The sequence below is a fragment of the Vipera berus genome, assembly GCF_964194415.1.
Source record: "Vipera berus genome assembly, chromosome: 11".
NCBI lineage: Eukaryota > Metazoa > Chordata > Lepidosauria > Squamata > Viperidae > Vipera > Vipera berus.
In genome coordinates, this window is record NC_138214.1 from 20,081,051 (window position 1) to 20,095,061 (window position 14,011).

The window sequence follows — 14,011 nt, forward strand, 5'->3', positions numbered from 1 at the left end:
CAAACCAGCAAAGAGATTAAGTTGATCTTGCTGAATTGTGCTGCATGAATCCATGGCTGTGCAAGATTTTAAAAATTGCATTTCACCAGTTTTTCTTTTCAAAAGGCTGGATGATTTCAACCCATAATTTAGTTTGCCATAAGATTTGACCATTGCACCACATCTGGGACTATACCCTAAAATCAGTGTCTCCACATTCAGCTTTCACTTTAGATCACAACAGTCCACCTCTTGTTACATAGTAAATGCAGCTAGATTGTCACCCATCATTATGGGGGATCTGAGAGTGATTTGAGAAAACTGTATCTTCTTACGTATACATTTCTTATTTCCCCCATACAAGCTTCTTATTCTTTTCTCTTTCTCCTCTGCTTGCCTCTCTCTCTCTCTCTGTGTGTGTGTGTGTGTGTGTGTGCACGCGCGTGCACACACATGTGTGCATGTTTTTGAGAGGAAGAGCAGAAGGCAACTGGGATCAGGGTGGTTTGTGCTGGACAAATGTCACTAAGTTACCCTTTGTGCTTTTTAAAAGCAGAACTGCGGGTCTCAAAATAGTTCATGTTCTCTGCAAGGCAGCTGTTAATTGAGGCGGGCAGGCTACTTGCAGAGGCAGCAAATGGGAATCTCTCTGAGTCAGTCCTACAAAAATTGTGTTGTGCAAAGGCATCTTTCACCAGGCTTGCATTTCCTGGGTAAGTGGAACACCCTGTCTTGCGTGCCTAATTTCACCATCTTCTGTCTAATTCAGCAACAATAATGCCCTCACCCTGGGCAATGAAGACATCCCAACCAGTCCAGAGGTCAACAGTACCTGCCTGTATGAGGAACCGAATTCAAGTTTCGGTAACAATTATACTATGGAGCCGACCAAAGCTGCTGAGTACGTGGTAATGGGTGAAAAGATGGACAATGAATATGAGATCCTGGTAACTGAGAAGCAGTTGGGGAACTGATGGCCAACTAGTAACAGGAAAGAGTAGATCTTGCTACATCTTCAAGAGCTGCGCTTTGAAGGACATTCATCTTGGCTCCTCCACATGAACACATATTAACTTGCCTTATCTGAACAGGGTCCTCCTCCTCCCAACTGGGGGTTCTCCTGTATGGACCTCCAAATGGGCTTCTTTCAGCCTAGCAACTCCACCTGCCCAGTAGCTGATGCTTAGACTTTTCTCCCTGCCCAAGAGAAGCTGATGCAGGGCTGGGCAAAACTTTGATTCACTCTCTCCTCATGTGGTGACTCTGTTTTCTCAGTTTCTCCTTCTTGCAAATTTGGCAGGTTTGGTTTGTTGAATGGGAGTTCTTTGGACTAAAAAATGTTGACACTAAAATGTGCATGTATTTGATTTTTTTGTTTGCAGTTTGCCTTGAATACACTATCTGTACTCCTCCATCTGATCAAAAGCACATTTGTCCTAATAAAAAACACTTGTATTATAAACATTTTGAACTGATGAATCACACTGCAAAACATCGGGAAATGGTAGCTTTGGGATTATTGCTTAAATTAGCAATAATTAGGTGGAAATTACATTTGTTGTTCCCTCTTCTCTAATTGGCAAGCAAATACTGCAGCTTTTTCTGTCCTGCATTCAAATATTTTCCTAGGTTTGTTTTTATTCATTGGCTTATTTTAAAGCAAAATAATCTAATATTGACTTAAGAGGAAAGAATTCTTTGGTGAAATCCTGTAGATGAATGGATTTCAACTCACAGAATTCCTCAGCCAGCATATTGTTTGTAAACTGCCAAAATCATTTATGTGAGATAGCTGGTATAGAAATTTGATAAAATAAACACTGCTCTACAGAAGGGCAGAACATGTAGGCCCCTTTCGGATTAATATGAAGTTGGATTCCAGAGTGTTGGCATTGAATGAAGCAGAGTCTCTTAGGATTTGGGATTTGATAAGGTGAAAGTTAGTAGCAACCACTGAGCACTTGATAAACATAATGAACAGGGATGATCATGGGGGTTTTGTGTCTCTCTGTGTTAAAGGAGTGAAGTTGAGGCTTCAGCTGCACAATCAAAGCCTGCCCCTTTATTAGAGATGTTGGGATCAAAGCCTTACCCTGCCCATAAAAAGGGGAGCAGGGCTTCAATTGTCCAGCTGAAGCCCCTCTTTTGATTTTTTAAAGCTGCCACTCCCTATGGATGTCCCAGTCTTCAAATTAGTCAGATACAGACTCTTGGGTGTTGTTGGCTTGGCAATCACCTAAGAAGGAGCTTGTGTGGTTGTGCTGATGCCCTTCAGGAAGAGCTTTCTCCTTTGCTGGTGTGGGAAGTCAGCCCCCCAGAGAAGGAAATATTAAAAGGCCAGAAAAATATATTTCCTCAAAGGATCTTAAAGAGGCAGAAAAGCATGCCCAGTTTTTCTTAATAGCCCCAAGTCTGCCTCTCCCAAGCAGAAACCAGCTCTATAGAAATGCAGATGTAAATCCAGGAAGGTTGGAGCTAGAAGTTTAGGAAGACAAAGACACCTAAAATCTACATACCCCACCCAAAGTCTAAGACAGGACATAATAGGATTAACCCACAGATGCCAAAGGGACACAGGTCAAAATACATGACACAGGAAATATAAAGCCTCAGACAGGAACAGGAAATAACCTCCAAACAAAAGGCTCAAGAGGGTATAAAAACCCACTCCCTACATGTGCTCAGCCCTTTTTTTTCCTCTTTTCCATCTTTCTGTCTGGCTCTGCTGAACAATAAACTGCAACCTTCTTTCTAAAGCAGTTGCCATGTTGTTTAACCCTGGCTTGGACAGAACCATGATGAAGACTTTTCCTTCAACACTGGATTCAGTGCCCTCCCGCCAATGCTCTTGGAGAAGAATGATAAGGTCTCCACATTTAATGGGTTTCTCTTTGCAGAGTTGGAGAAAGCAAATCAGCTGTGCTCTTGTTCTACCCCCTTTTGCACAGATCTCCATGATAATGAAGAAGATTGCAAGATGTTTGAAAAAGCTCTGTGTTGACCAAGAGGGAACAGCTTTGTTTCTAAAGGACATGAGATTCCCTGGTGTGAATCCTAGGTGTGAAATGTTAGTGAACAGTTCTCTCCCAAGTGAGCAGGCCTGAAGGCTTCTTTGGACTTGCTTTTCAGGGATGGTGGGTGAGGCCAAAGCAAAAGCTTCATGTGATCCCATTTCATCTACTTTCAATATTCAAATCGTTAGAATTTAAATAGAAAAAGAACATAGAAAAAACATTGAAAGTTAAAAGCCTTTTATTCACCCCCCATTTCCCTTTAGCAACTTCAGTCCACTGAATAAACATACAATCCTAACACTTAGACTCAGTGGCTCCATCAAACATCTGGATTATGACCCTCTCATAATAACCCACACCAAAGAAGGATCTTCCTTCTCAGATTTAACACATTCTCAGGGCAATCACAGTCATAGCCTAGGGCAGGAACCTAAATCTGCATGTCTAAACATCAAAGCCCGCTTGTTATAAAGCTCTAATGTTGTTGGCTACCTTCAACCATTATACATGGTTGAATGAATAAAGTCTTCCCCTGGCAGCTGCCCATTTGTGTTTTTTTTTTTTAATTCCATTTATATCCCGCCCTTCTCCGAAGACTCAGGGCGGCTTACAAGCCTTCATTCTATGTATATGCCTGCTTATTAGGGCTTTCACACACACCCAAGCGGCATTATTGTTTATCATATGTTTGTTTATGACCCAGCTCAGAAAATCGGACCAAATAAATTATTTAAACATTTAATAGGTTTGCTGTCCAGTCACATATTTAATATTGGTCCCTTCCAACTCATTAATACTTACAATTTGGTAATGATATTTGGACACCTTTGATTTTTAGGGCATCCATGGGTTGGGAAGTAACATCATCTCCCTGCACAAATGACATCATCTGACATGTATTGTCCTGTGTGGCTTTTAGCAGAGGCCTCGGTCTTCATGGGATCCTTTCACTTGGATTCTGACTTAAATCATGTAGCAGGAGTTTTTATTGCATATGGTAATGTTAAGAAATTGTTTTTCAGTTGATATGAAAATACAAACATGTGCAAAGTGTTTTCAGTCTCTTTGGCTGGAGAGAGAAGCAGAGACACAGGCTCTGGTGGAAATATGGTGAAGTGAAGGAGTTGCGATTTCACTCTCTGACATTGCCCTGATTTTAATAGATATTAAATAGATATTAAAATCATAAAGGTAAAGGTAAAGGTTCCCCCACACATGCGTGCTAGTCGTTTTCAACTCTGTTTCAAAGCCGAAGAGCCAGCGCTTGTCCAAGGACGTCTCCGTGGTCATGTGGCCGGCATGACTAGATGCCAAAGGCGCACAGAACGCTGTTACCTTCCCACCGTAGTGGTCCCTATTTTTCTACTTGCATTTTTTTTACGTGCTTTCGAACTGCTAGGTGGGCAGAAACTGGGAGGAGTAACAGGCGCTCACTCTGTTACGGGATTCGACCCGCCAAACTGCCGACCTTCTGATCGACAAGTTCAGCGTCCTAACCCACTAAGCTACCGTGTCCCTTATTAAAATCATATATGTAAGTAAAACAAACATTGTGAAACTTTTGATTCCTCTTTCTTTATGCTTAAAGAGCAAAGGGAAGGGGGTGTTGCCAAAGCCCATACCCCTTCCAGTGTAGCCAGGGCCGAGTATTGGATAGGGCCCCTTCTTCAATTTTGTCAAGATCCATCTGGATTTTTAGACTGACATCTGCAAATTTGATGAGTTCCCCTTCTATTCCCTCATCTAAGTTATTTACGAAGATATTGAAGAGTCCTGCGCCTAAACCTTGGGTACGCCACTGCTCACTTCCCTCCATGTAGATGTAGTTCCATTAAGGACTACATGGTTGAGTGCAGTTTGTCAGCCACTTACAAATCCATCTGATGGTGATGCTGTCCCCTTTTCTCTTCAGCATTTGTGGGTGCTGTGTACTCCATTCTCTTTTAATTTCTCCTGTTTTTTCTTCTTGCAGAGATTGTTAGTGATTGTAGCTTCAGTACCTCCTTTTGTGGAATTTCCCATCCTTCCTGGATATTTTCCCTCTTCAGGATCTGAAACCACTGGATCCAACCTATCTTCCCTTGGAGTCGGTAAAGCTCCCCAAGGTGCCAGTTACTTGCAACCAATCCCTCCCTATTGTGAGGTTTACAAACATAGTAGCAGACTCCCTTCTTTCTTTCACTTCTGAAAAGGAAGACAAGGGAGAGAGCAGATATGATCTGGCTAGACCAGGTCTTGGCCAGGCCAGAAACCAGGAGACAGTGAGTTCTACTCCTGCTTTAGGCATGAAAGCTGACTGGATGGGCCAATTAACAGGAGACTCCGAATTTGAGTCCCACCTTAGGCACCAAAGCCTGCTGGGTTACTTTGGGCCAATCAGTCTCAGCCCAACCCACCTCACAGAGTTGTTGTTTTAGGGGAAAAAAAGGAGGAGGAAGGAGTATTTTTGCCACCTTGACTTATTTATAAAAACAAAGGGAGGATTAAAAAAAAACCTTAAATAGAAAGGGGCACCTCTTGGCAAAGGCTTTCTCTGTGTTAGCATTGTAGACTCCTGGCTAAGGTAACATTGCTGTATGATACATACATACATACATACATACATACATACATACATGCATACATACATAAGACAAATATTACAGTATAATCACTTGTTCCTCTTTTCTTTTATTCTTGCTTAAATACTTTCAAAAGGATTTGCTTGGTTTCTGTATAAGTGTGTTATTTCTTTACGTACAGTCTTATTCTCATAGCTCCATGATTCAAAGGTTGGCATGTTTGGTAACTATTTACCTGAAGGGTTCTGGAACAAAGGAAAATTGTTTAGTCTAACTGTTGCTTTCTTGGTTTTTGTAATCGGCTTTTGCACTAGGGAAATCTCATGCATGCGTGAGAATCATGTACATGGATGGGATGTACTGAAGGAGGGAATAAGGGAGTGTACAGGAATGTTTGGTGTCTTCTTTTTGATGTAATGGCTTTGTTGTCTGATTTTCATTGGCTAACAAAGTTTATAAAGCAATGCTACCAACTTTCCAAGGTGTGGCACTTCTGGACGTAACTCTGCCAGCGTTCCAGATTGTTAACCACCCAGCTGCTTAATTTGATAAAATAAAGTGCTGCTTGATCAAGAAGTCTCCGCTTGGGTTATCTGATTAGATTGATATGATATCTCAAGTTCATGTAAGAAACTGGGACCTTATATACCCAGCTAGCAACCTTTACATGTTCATCCTCTGCCTTTGTAGCAAATAGAGGAATTCCGATGTGGGAGCGAAGGCGGCATTTATTTCTATTATCCACACTTGCAAAACAACAACAAAAATAGTATCATACCTTCAAATGGTTTTCAATGATCACCCAGCTGATGATCATGAAATCACAATTATTTTAATTTCAGTCCATTATTTTCAGATAACATGGACAAAAGCAAATAATTAAAAATCAATTGCTGAAATACGTGTAAACACAGAGGCTGAAAAGAGCCTCAAGTTAACATTTATGTTCTTCTTGTGGTGACTCCTGGAGGGTTCCACATTCAGGGTGCAAAAGTAGCTGCAGGGCAGCAAAGAGTCTGAGTGATTTATGTGGCTCAACACAACACCTCTTTGCTATTCATTAAAGTTGCCTGATTAGTTACACACATAAACGCTTTTGGAAATGTGTCTGCACAGATCGAACTGAAATAATTCATTATCCAATGCCTGTACACAAAAGCCTGAAAAGAGCTGAAGCTCCTTTACGAGTTTTATTAACTTTACATCAACATAAGTAGATTCCTTAAAGCAGCAGTATGTTTTCGTCAGGGCCAAGAAGATGAGTGGAAAAAGGCTGTTTTAATAAACATCAAAGAGTCTTTGCATAAGGCCCAAAGCAATAATTTTTAAAGCATTGACCTGTAATGGACAGAAGGAATGACCTTGAGGAACAGGGGGAAGACCCCTATCAAGATAATAGTGAAATAAAATAAATCTGAATCAGGACCAGAACTGTAACCTGAGAAAGCATTTTAGACAACACCTCCCTGGTTCTCACAAAGATAGAGAGAGGGAGGAAGCCTGTTCAGACTTGCAAGGTTCTGTCATTGACGCCATATAATAAAAGCAACGTTAGCCCGCATGACTGGTTTCTAGCCTGGTCTACCCTGAATTGATGACACCACCAAATACATATATACAGAATATGTATCTATCCTTGGAGTTGATGCCATTTCTAAAGATGCTGAATGGGGAAAACCAGTACCTAAATCTTGGAAAAAATACAAAATTTTGCCATTTGCTTTTTGCATCCTCTGATATCCCTGCAACTTGAGTTCTGGAAGATCTGCTGTTCCGTTGCTGGACAAATGCCGCACTTTGTATATTTGACAAACTGACACTGCCACAATGAGTGTCGAACTCAGCTTGTCAAATACACAGAGGGCAACACTGAGGGCTCCTGTAGAAGGTGGCTGGCTTCATCTTCATCAATAGGCAGCCTGAAAATGTGAAAGAACAAAAGTTAGCAACTCCATGAAATGTTCTGTCTGCAGCTTGGCATCTCCCTGATCTTGGAGGCATCTGAAACAGTCGGCCTTTGACTTGAATTGGGCCTGCCAAGGCTGGCCAGCCGCCTGCTTTGGATTCTCCTGGATGGCCCAGGAATTTCTTTTGAATGTTTCTGTTGCCTTAGCTTGCTGATCTGGTTTCAGTATTATGTTGTATTTGGTTGCAAACATACCAATGATCAGTATGCTATGGAAACAGATTTCTGCCACATATTTTATGCATTGCACAGTTAGATGATGAAGCGCAGTGCAGATGTGCAGATGGTCCCATGTAAGAACAGTCAGAGATGCTGATGGCTCAGGAGAAGGAGGGGAAGTATAAGGGACCCCTACACAGGCCTGAGTGAGCCTGCAGCTACTGAAGTCCACAGAGATAGATGATCATGGTAGAGTTGGGGCACCAATCAAACTGGATTACTGCTCACAGTTTTGGAGGAAATCTAAATGCAATTAGAGATATGAAGTACCAAACCTTTTACATCCTTGAATGTCTTCCCATCCCAGATGAACACCTGTTGGTGTGTATGTGTGCATGTACTAAAACTACCCAAGAGGTTTGAGGGTCTTATGTGGAATTCATAATTGACCTGGATATGAAGAATAAGAAGAAACAACTGCTGTTAGCCTGCACATTCACTCAGCAGAATTTTTTAAATTTGTCAGTAATAACACCTGTTGAGAAAAACACCCTGCCAAATTCTCTTGAGTTTTGCACAGAGGAGAAGATTTTCACAGGAAAGATTCTTTTCTTATCTTTTTCTAAATATAGTGGAGTTTTGTATTCCTTCTAGACATTTTAATATGTGCATTATTGAATATATAGATGACACAATATAATCAGTGACCATATTATGATCTTTATTTGTGATTAATGTGCTTTGAGAAATGTTAGGAGGAGTGGCATATAAACGCTTTAGCTTTAGATCAAAGACATGACCTGAGTCCTGCAAATGGAATCAGCCCCTGTGCAGCTCAGCTAATGCAGCTAACCAAACCTCAAGGCAGAGCTTGGCAGCTGCAGATCAAACAGCAAAACCAAGGCCAGATCCACCTTCTGTGCCCAAGATGTGATGGTGTCCTTCAACAAGGGTCACCCTCTTTGCTCCCTCCCATGACAAGCTTATAAAAAACATCAATCAGTCTGGAAAGGACACAGACATAATGTTTGCAACAACTCTCTTCTATTTCACCTGGTGAATTGAAAAAAATGCCCCAAATTAGCTTCATGAGCTACTTCCTTTTTGAAAGGGAGAAGCCAACATTTAGTGCATGGGTTGCAATTGTACTAACAGCTTCTCCCCCATCTCTCTCTCTCTCTCTCTCTCTCTCTCTCTCTCTCTCTCTCTCTCTCTCTCTCTCTCTCTCTCTCTCTCTCTCTCTCTCTCTCTCTCTCTCTCTCTCTCTCTCTCTTTCTCTCTCTCTCTCCCTTGGGCAGAGAGAAGTGTCACACAGCAGTCTGCTGATTCATGAATTGTTGGCTGGGTTTGCCCAAGCTGGATGCTATTTGGCTGGATATACACATGGGACCACTGTGTCTAAGCTGCAAAAATTGATTGTTTCCTGTCCTCTAGTGGCTGCAGATATGATAGCCTTCAATAGGCTACAAATAGCCAAAGTGCATTTGAGTTTGCAAATGATGTGAAACCAGACTGGGACTAAACTCTGGACTGCGTAACTGGCTAACTCACCTATGGTTTACTTGGCTTAGTTTACTGGACTTGCACAAATAAGGAACCATAAGCTGTGCTAAGTGAAGCTGTACTGTGCTTTTTATCCATTTAAATTTAGAAGCCATTCAACTCGACTATGGGCAGCTCACACTTTAAACAGTAAAGAGCAATAAAATGGAGGAAAAGGTCAGGTACAGACACAAAAAACACACATCATCCTAATACAATATTCACCAAGGACCTGGGCTGGGTCAGCACAACAACTCAACTAAAGGAGGTGGACTATTCTGCAGGTAAATGTGATGTGTAGTCTGCACCAAGCACAGTATCCCGAGGTCAGGGTTCTCGCAAAGTGTGGCCCCCATCCTGATGTTTCCACCTTACCCTGCAGACATCTGCATGGAACCACAAGGCTCCTCCCTCCCTCCCTCTCTCTCTCCCCCTCCCTCTCTCTGATATTTTTTACTCAAATTTTTTCTGTCCCTCTACCCCAAGCTTCTCGGATGGGAAATCATTCCATCTCTGAAGCCAGCACAGGAAGAAGAAACAAAGACCAGCCCCAATCCGTAATCACAACCATAATTGACCTGCCTCTCCCCTGATCTATCTTGCTGAAAAGGACACTGCAGTCCAATCTGGGACTAACCTGAGATCCAACTGAGAAGAAGGGAGGAAACATGTGAACACCTAGATCCTTGTTTTCCAACTTCAGTAGTCTGGAGAATTCTAGGAGTTGTAGCTCACATGTCTCAAAGCAGCTGAAACTGAGAAACATTGATCTAGATGTTGCTGAACTCCAGCAACAATTAGACATAATTATCTCATGATATGGGAGGATGGGGGTGTATTAGCCAACATTTGGAGCCCTACAGGTTCTCCCCTAGAACTCAGATCTGAGCTGCAACTCCTAAATAGACACTAGATGGCAGCAGAAAAAGAGGAGGATAAAAACCTAATTGTTGCTGTCAGGGTTTTGCAACCCTGATCCTGTGAGGAAGGGCATCCAAGGGCAAGAGAGGGCTGGGCATCTGCAGCTTCAAGAGGGCTGTGGCAAAGAATGCTCAACAGCCAACTGAGTCTGCATGCCGCTTTCCCAGAGCCATTTAGAAGGTTGGTGGTGTGTGCTAATGAATCCATGAAAGGCCCATTAAAAGCTAACTGTCCATGATGAATGAACTGTTTGGAATCCCCTACATGTTTTAGGTTCTCATTGAAAGAGAATTTCCATTCCTAGTGATGTATCAGATTGGCTTCATTTGCACTCAGAACATGTGTGCCAGCCATCTGGGTGGTACCCTGGGCATTTGCTTTTTGGTGCAATAACTTCTTAAATTGAAATCTTACATTGAAAATGTGCCTTGGTTACAACTTCCAGCATTAGCTTGAAAAGTATCTGCTGTGATTTCAGCTGAAATGAGCTGGTTAGAGCTGAATCCCCTTGCAGTGTTTTTATCCAGGGTGATTTCAGGGTAATAGATTCCTGAGAAATTGAGTCCTTCACTGGATTTTTAGTTAAATGACATTTGTTGGGAATTTTTTTGCTTGTTTTCTAAAGATTTTATGCAGCGCAGCATTGGGGACGGGGAGGGGGGGAGGATTAAAAGACTACAGCATAATCCTCTTATTCCCATCTATTTTTATAGCATGTAATTAACAAAGAACAGCTTATCCAGTATTTGAAACTTTTCTAAGATTGCAGTCACATGAGATGCTTATTAATGGTTAACAATCACATTTTTTCAATTAATCCAATTTCCTGGGCTTGCATGACACCCTTGAACTATGAACTCGGTTGGAGAGCATCCTAGGCCAAAACCTACTTAATGGGTTGTGGATTTCATGAGTCATATCTGAAAAGAAAGTCTCAAAGGTTTTTCGGGCTTATGGTTAAAAGTAAAGGTTCCCCTGCACATGCATGCTAGTCATTTCTGACTCTAGGGGCCGGTGCTCATCTCCGTTTCAAAGCCGAAGAGCCAGCTGGGACGAGTAACAGGTGCTCACTCTGCTACGTGGCACTCGGGATTCGACCCGCCAAACTGCCAACCTTCTGATCGACAAGTGCAGCGTCCTAACCCACTGAGCCACCACATCCCTCGTCCCTGGGCTTATGGTTATTACATGCCTATTCGTTTAGATCCAGAATTCTGTATTAATGTCAATATTTAAGATTAAGAAAGATGATGCCAAGTTACCAATTTATCTTAATAAAGGAGTCAAGTTGCATAGCAATTTTAGGCACACCTATTGATTTCAAAAAGGGACGCGGTGGCTCAGTGGGTTAGGACGCTGAGCTTGTCGATCAGAAGGTTGGCAGTTTGGCGGGTTGAATCCCGAGTGCCGCGTAACAGAGTGAGCGCCTGTTACTCGTCCAAGCTTCTGCCAACCTAGCAGTTCGAAAGCATGTAAAAATGCAAGTAGAAAAATAGGGACCACTACAGTGGGAAGGTAACTGTTCCGTGCGCCTTTGGTGTCTAGTCATGCCGGCCACATGACCACGGAGAACCTTTACCTTTACCTTTACCTTATTGATTTCAATAGTTAATCTTAATTTTAAATCAAAGTCCAGTTTAATGTTCCCAGAAGTAACTGAGTCCTGTCACCAAACAAGGTACAAACACTTGTCATAATTAAATCTGTAAAAATAAAAAAAACATTCCTGAGATTGTAAAAAGGAAATGAAAAATGGCTCTCAAAAATCACAAAATATCTCTGATGGCTTTTTAAATGCTTCATATTGCCACAATAAATTTCCCTTCGACTGAATAATATGAAGCACTCCTTCTGAACAATCATGAATAGTAATATATAATATAGACAGGGAAGGTAAGTTGCAGACCCCGTCAGCTATAGAACTCCTGCTGGCAGAGTCCAGGTAAAGAGCCTCCTCTGTGGTTGCCTCCCTTCCCCCCCCCCCCGTGGAATATTTCTCCCCAGAGGGAGACACCCCCCGCATTCTGCAGAGGCTCTGCGGCTTCTCAAGGCAGGGTGCGGCAGAAGAGCAGGCGGTTGAGGGGCCGACTGGTGCCCTTCACCTTTTTAAGTCACTTTTTGCAGGGCTTCATTATCCTTTTAAAATTTAAATTTTTATATACTGTTTTTATGTTTTAATATTAAAAAATGTGAAATCTAAATAAATAAATAAACCAAAGTGAAGAAAAGTGAAGACCAAAGACAGTGTTCAAGAAAATATTCTTAAGTTTGCTACAGTTAATGCACAGCTGGGTGAAAAGGCCCACCTGAAAACAAGGTGTAGTGAAGAGCTTGATGTTTTTGTCTTTTTGCTGGCCTCTGTCTATCATTCCTATTTTTGCACTATGGATCTGGCAGCTATGGGAACCCATTTTTAAAAATTCCTGCATTTCAGCTTTTAACAATAGAAAGTATTTAGCAAATACTTTCATCACACAGAGGTAAAATATTTGCTATTCAATTTTCTTCTGTACAGCACAGTTAAAATGTTTAAAATTTTAAATTTTCTAAAATTTGGGGAACAAAATATTTAGCTCTAATGCAGAAGATTGAATATAAATATGATTAAAAATTGACAGAGAGATGGAAGAGGAACTGTTTCAGTGTTAAATGAAAAAATCAGGATTCATGTTATCCCATTTTTATTTTTGTTATTTTGCTACCTGAATGTTGTGTAGGAAAATTAAATAATGATATTTAATCTGTTTACGTTGTTTCTTAAGACACAAATTCAACCAGAATAAAAACCTTTAAATTTAAATGTTAATGGTTGTAATATTTTAGCTTTAGATTCAAATAATAATGTCTTGTTTAAACAGCACGTAGTGCTGTTACCCATAGTACATTTGAAATGGTACAGAAACCTATTAGTTAAACTTACTTACCTAACACAACTTTTGGGAAGGACACAAAGGCATGAAGTTGGAAGACAGCAGGCCAAATAATGTTCACTTCCCTTCCAGGTCTTGGTTTTTATTCCTAGACCACTTACGTTTCAAAGAGAACAAATTTTGAACGGTGATGGAAATTGTTTTAATTCTCTGGGTGCATTTTTTTGTTCCACTCTAGTTCCTGTTCAGATAGGTTTGTGAGATTTTGAAAATGTACCTATCTGCAAATCCAGCGTTCAAAGTTTGAAAGTGGACAGAGACTCCCCAGTGCTGTGATTCCATCCCTCCTTTCAAACTTATCTTCTCCTTGACAGGAGATACCGTCCGTCTCTATCTTTAGGGAACAGAAAGTTATTCAGAAGAAGTAGATTCCACTCCTAAAAGTGGAAAGGATCCATACCATTTATTGCTAAACAGGATTGGCAGCTTTGGTAACTGTACTCCCTGGAAAACAATGGCCAATTACTCCTTCCCCAAAGGAGTAATTCAATCCATCTTCTTACCAAACCAGATGAGAATATCTATGGAATGCACCACCTGGAAGAACCTGAGAAGCATACTTTACCCTCCTCCCTTTGAAGTCCTCATTTGGGTAGTTTGACTCTTCCTTCTGCCATTTGAAGCCAAAGAGGAGGAGTAGCGATGTCCACAAAGAGAAGAGGTTGTTTTGCAGGGGAGCTCTCCTTAAGAGGAAGCTAAAATGGGGAAGATAACGCTGAGGTCAGATGATGACAGGAAATCGCTGGATGTTTGACAAGTCAAAATTGAGTAATGTGCTGCAGTCGTTGGTTCTTGCCTGCTACATCGACTGCTCCTGCACCTAATTTGGTTGTTCCTCTGTGTCCAATTCAGATAATTATTCTGGGAATAGAATAGAACTAAAATAGAATTAAAAAGGAAATGAAAGAGAAGGAAAGACAGCAGCTTCAATTCTGCCCA

At 41.4% G+C, this 14,011-nt stretch overlaps 1 protein-coding gene and 1 long non-coding RNA gene across 2 annotated transcripts in view; one reads left to right on the forward strand and one right to left on the reverse strand.

The window, feature by feature from the left end:
* Nucleotides 1-1,435, forward strand: part of VSIG4 (V-set and immunoglobulin domain containing 4) — a 45,369-nt gene extending 43,934 nt beyond the window's left edge. The window contains exon 8 of the mRNA XM_081336473.1: nt 749-1,435. Coding sequence (XP_081192599.1) covers nt 749-953 — 205 coding nt within the window. The 3' untranslated portion in view covers nt 954-1,435. The remainder of the gene's footprint in view (nt 1-748) is intronic.
* A 4,894-nt stretch (nt 1,436-6,329) lies between these two features.
* On the reverse strand, nt 6,330-13,693 carry LOC308673158. The gene is made up of 2 exons (XR_014027590.1): nt 13,638-13,693; nt 6,330-8,129 (listed from the first exon to the last, which is right to left on the reverse strand). It is a non-coding gene; the product is annotated as an uncharacterized lncRNA (long non-coding RNA).
* Nucleotides 13,694-14,011: the final 318 nt, after the last annotated feature.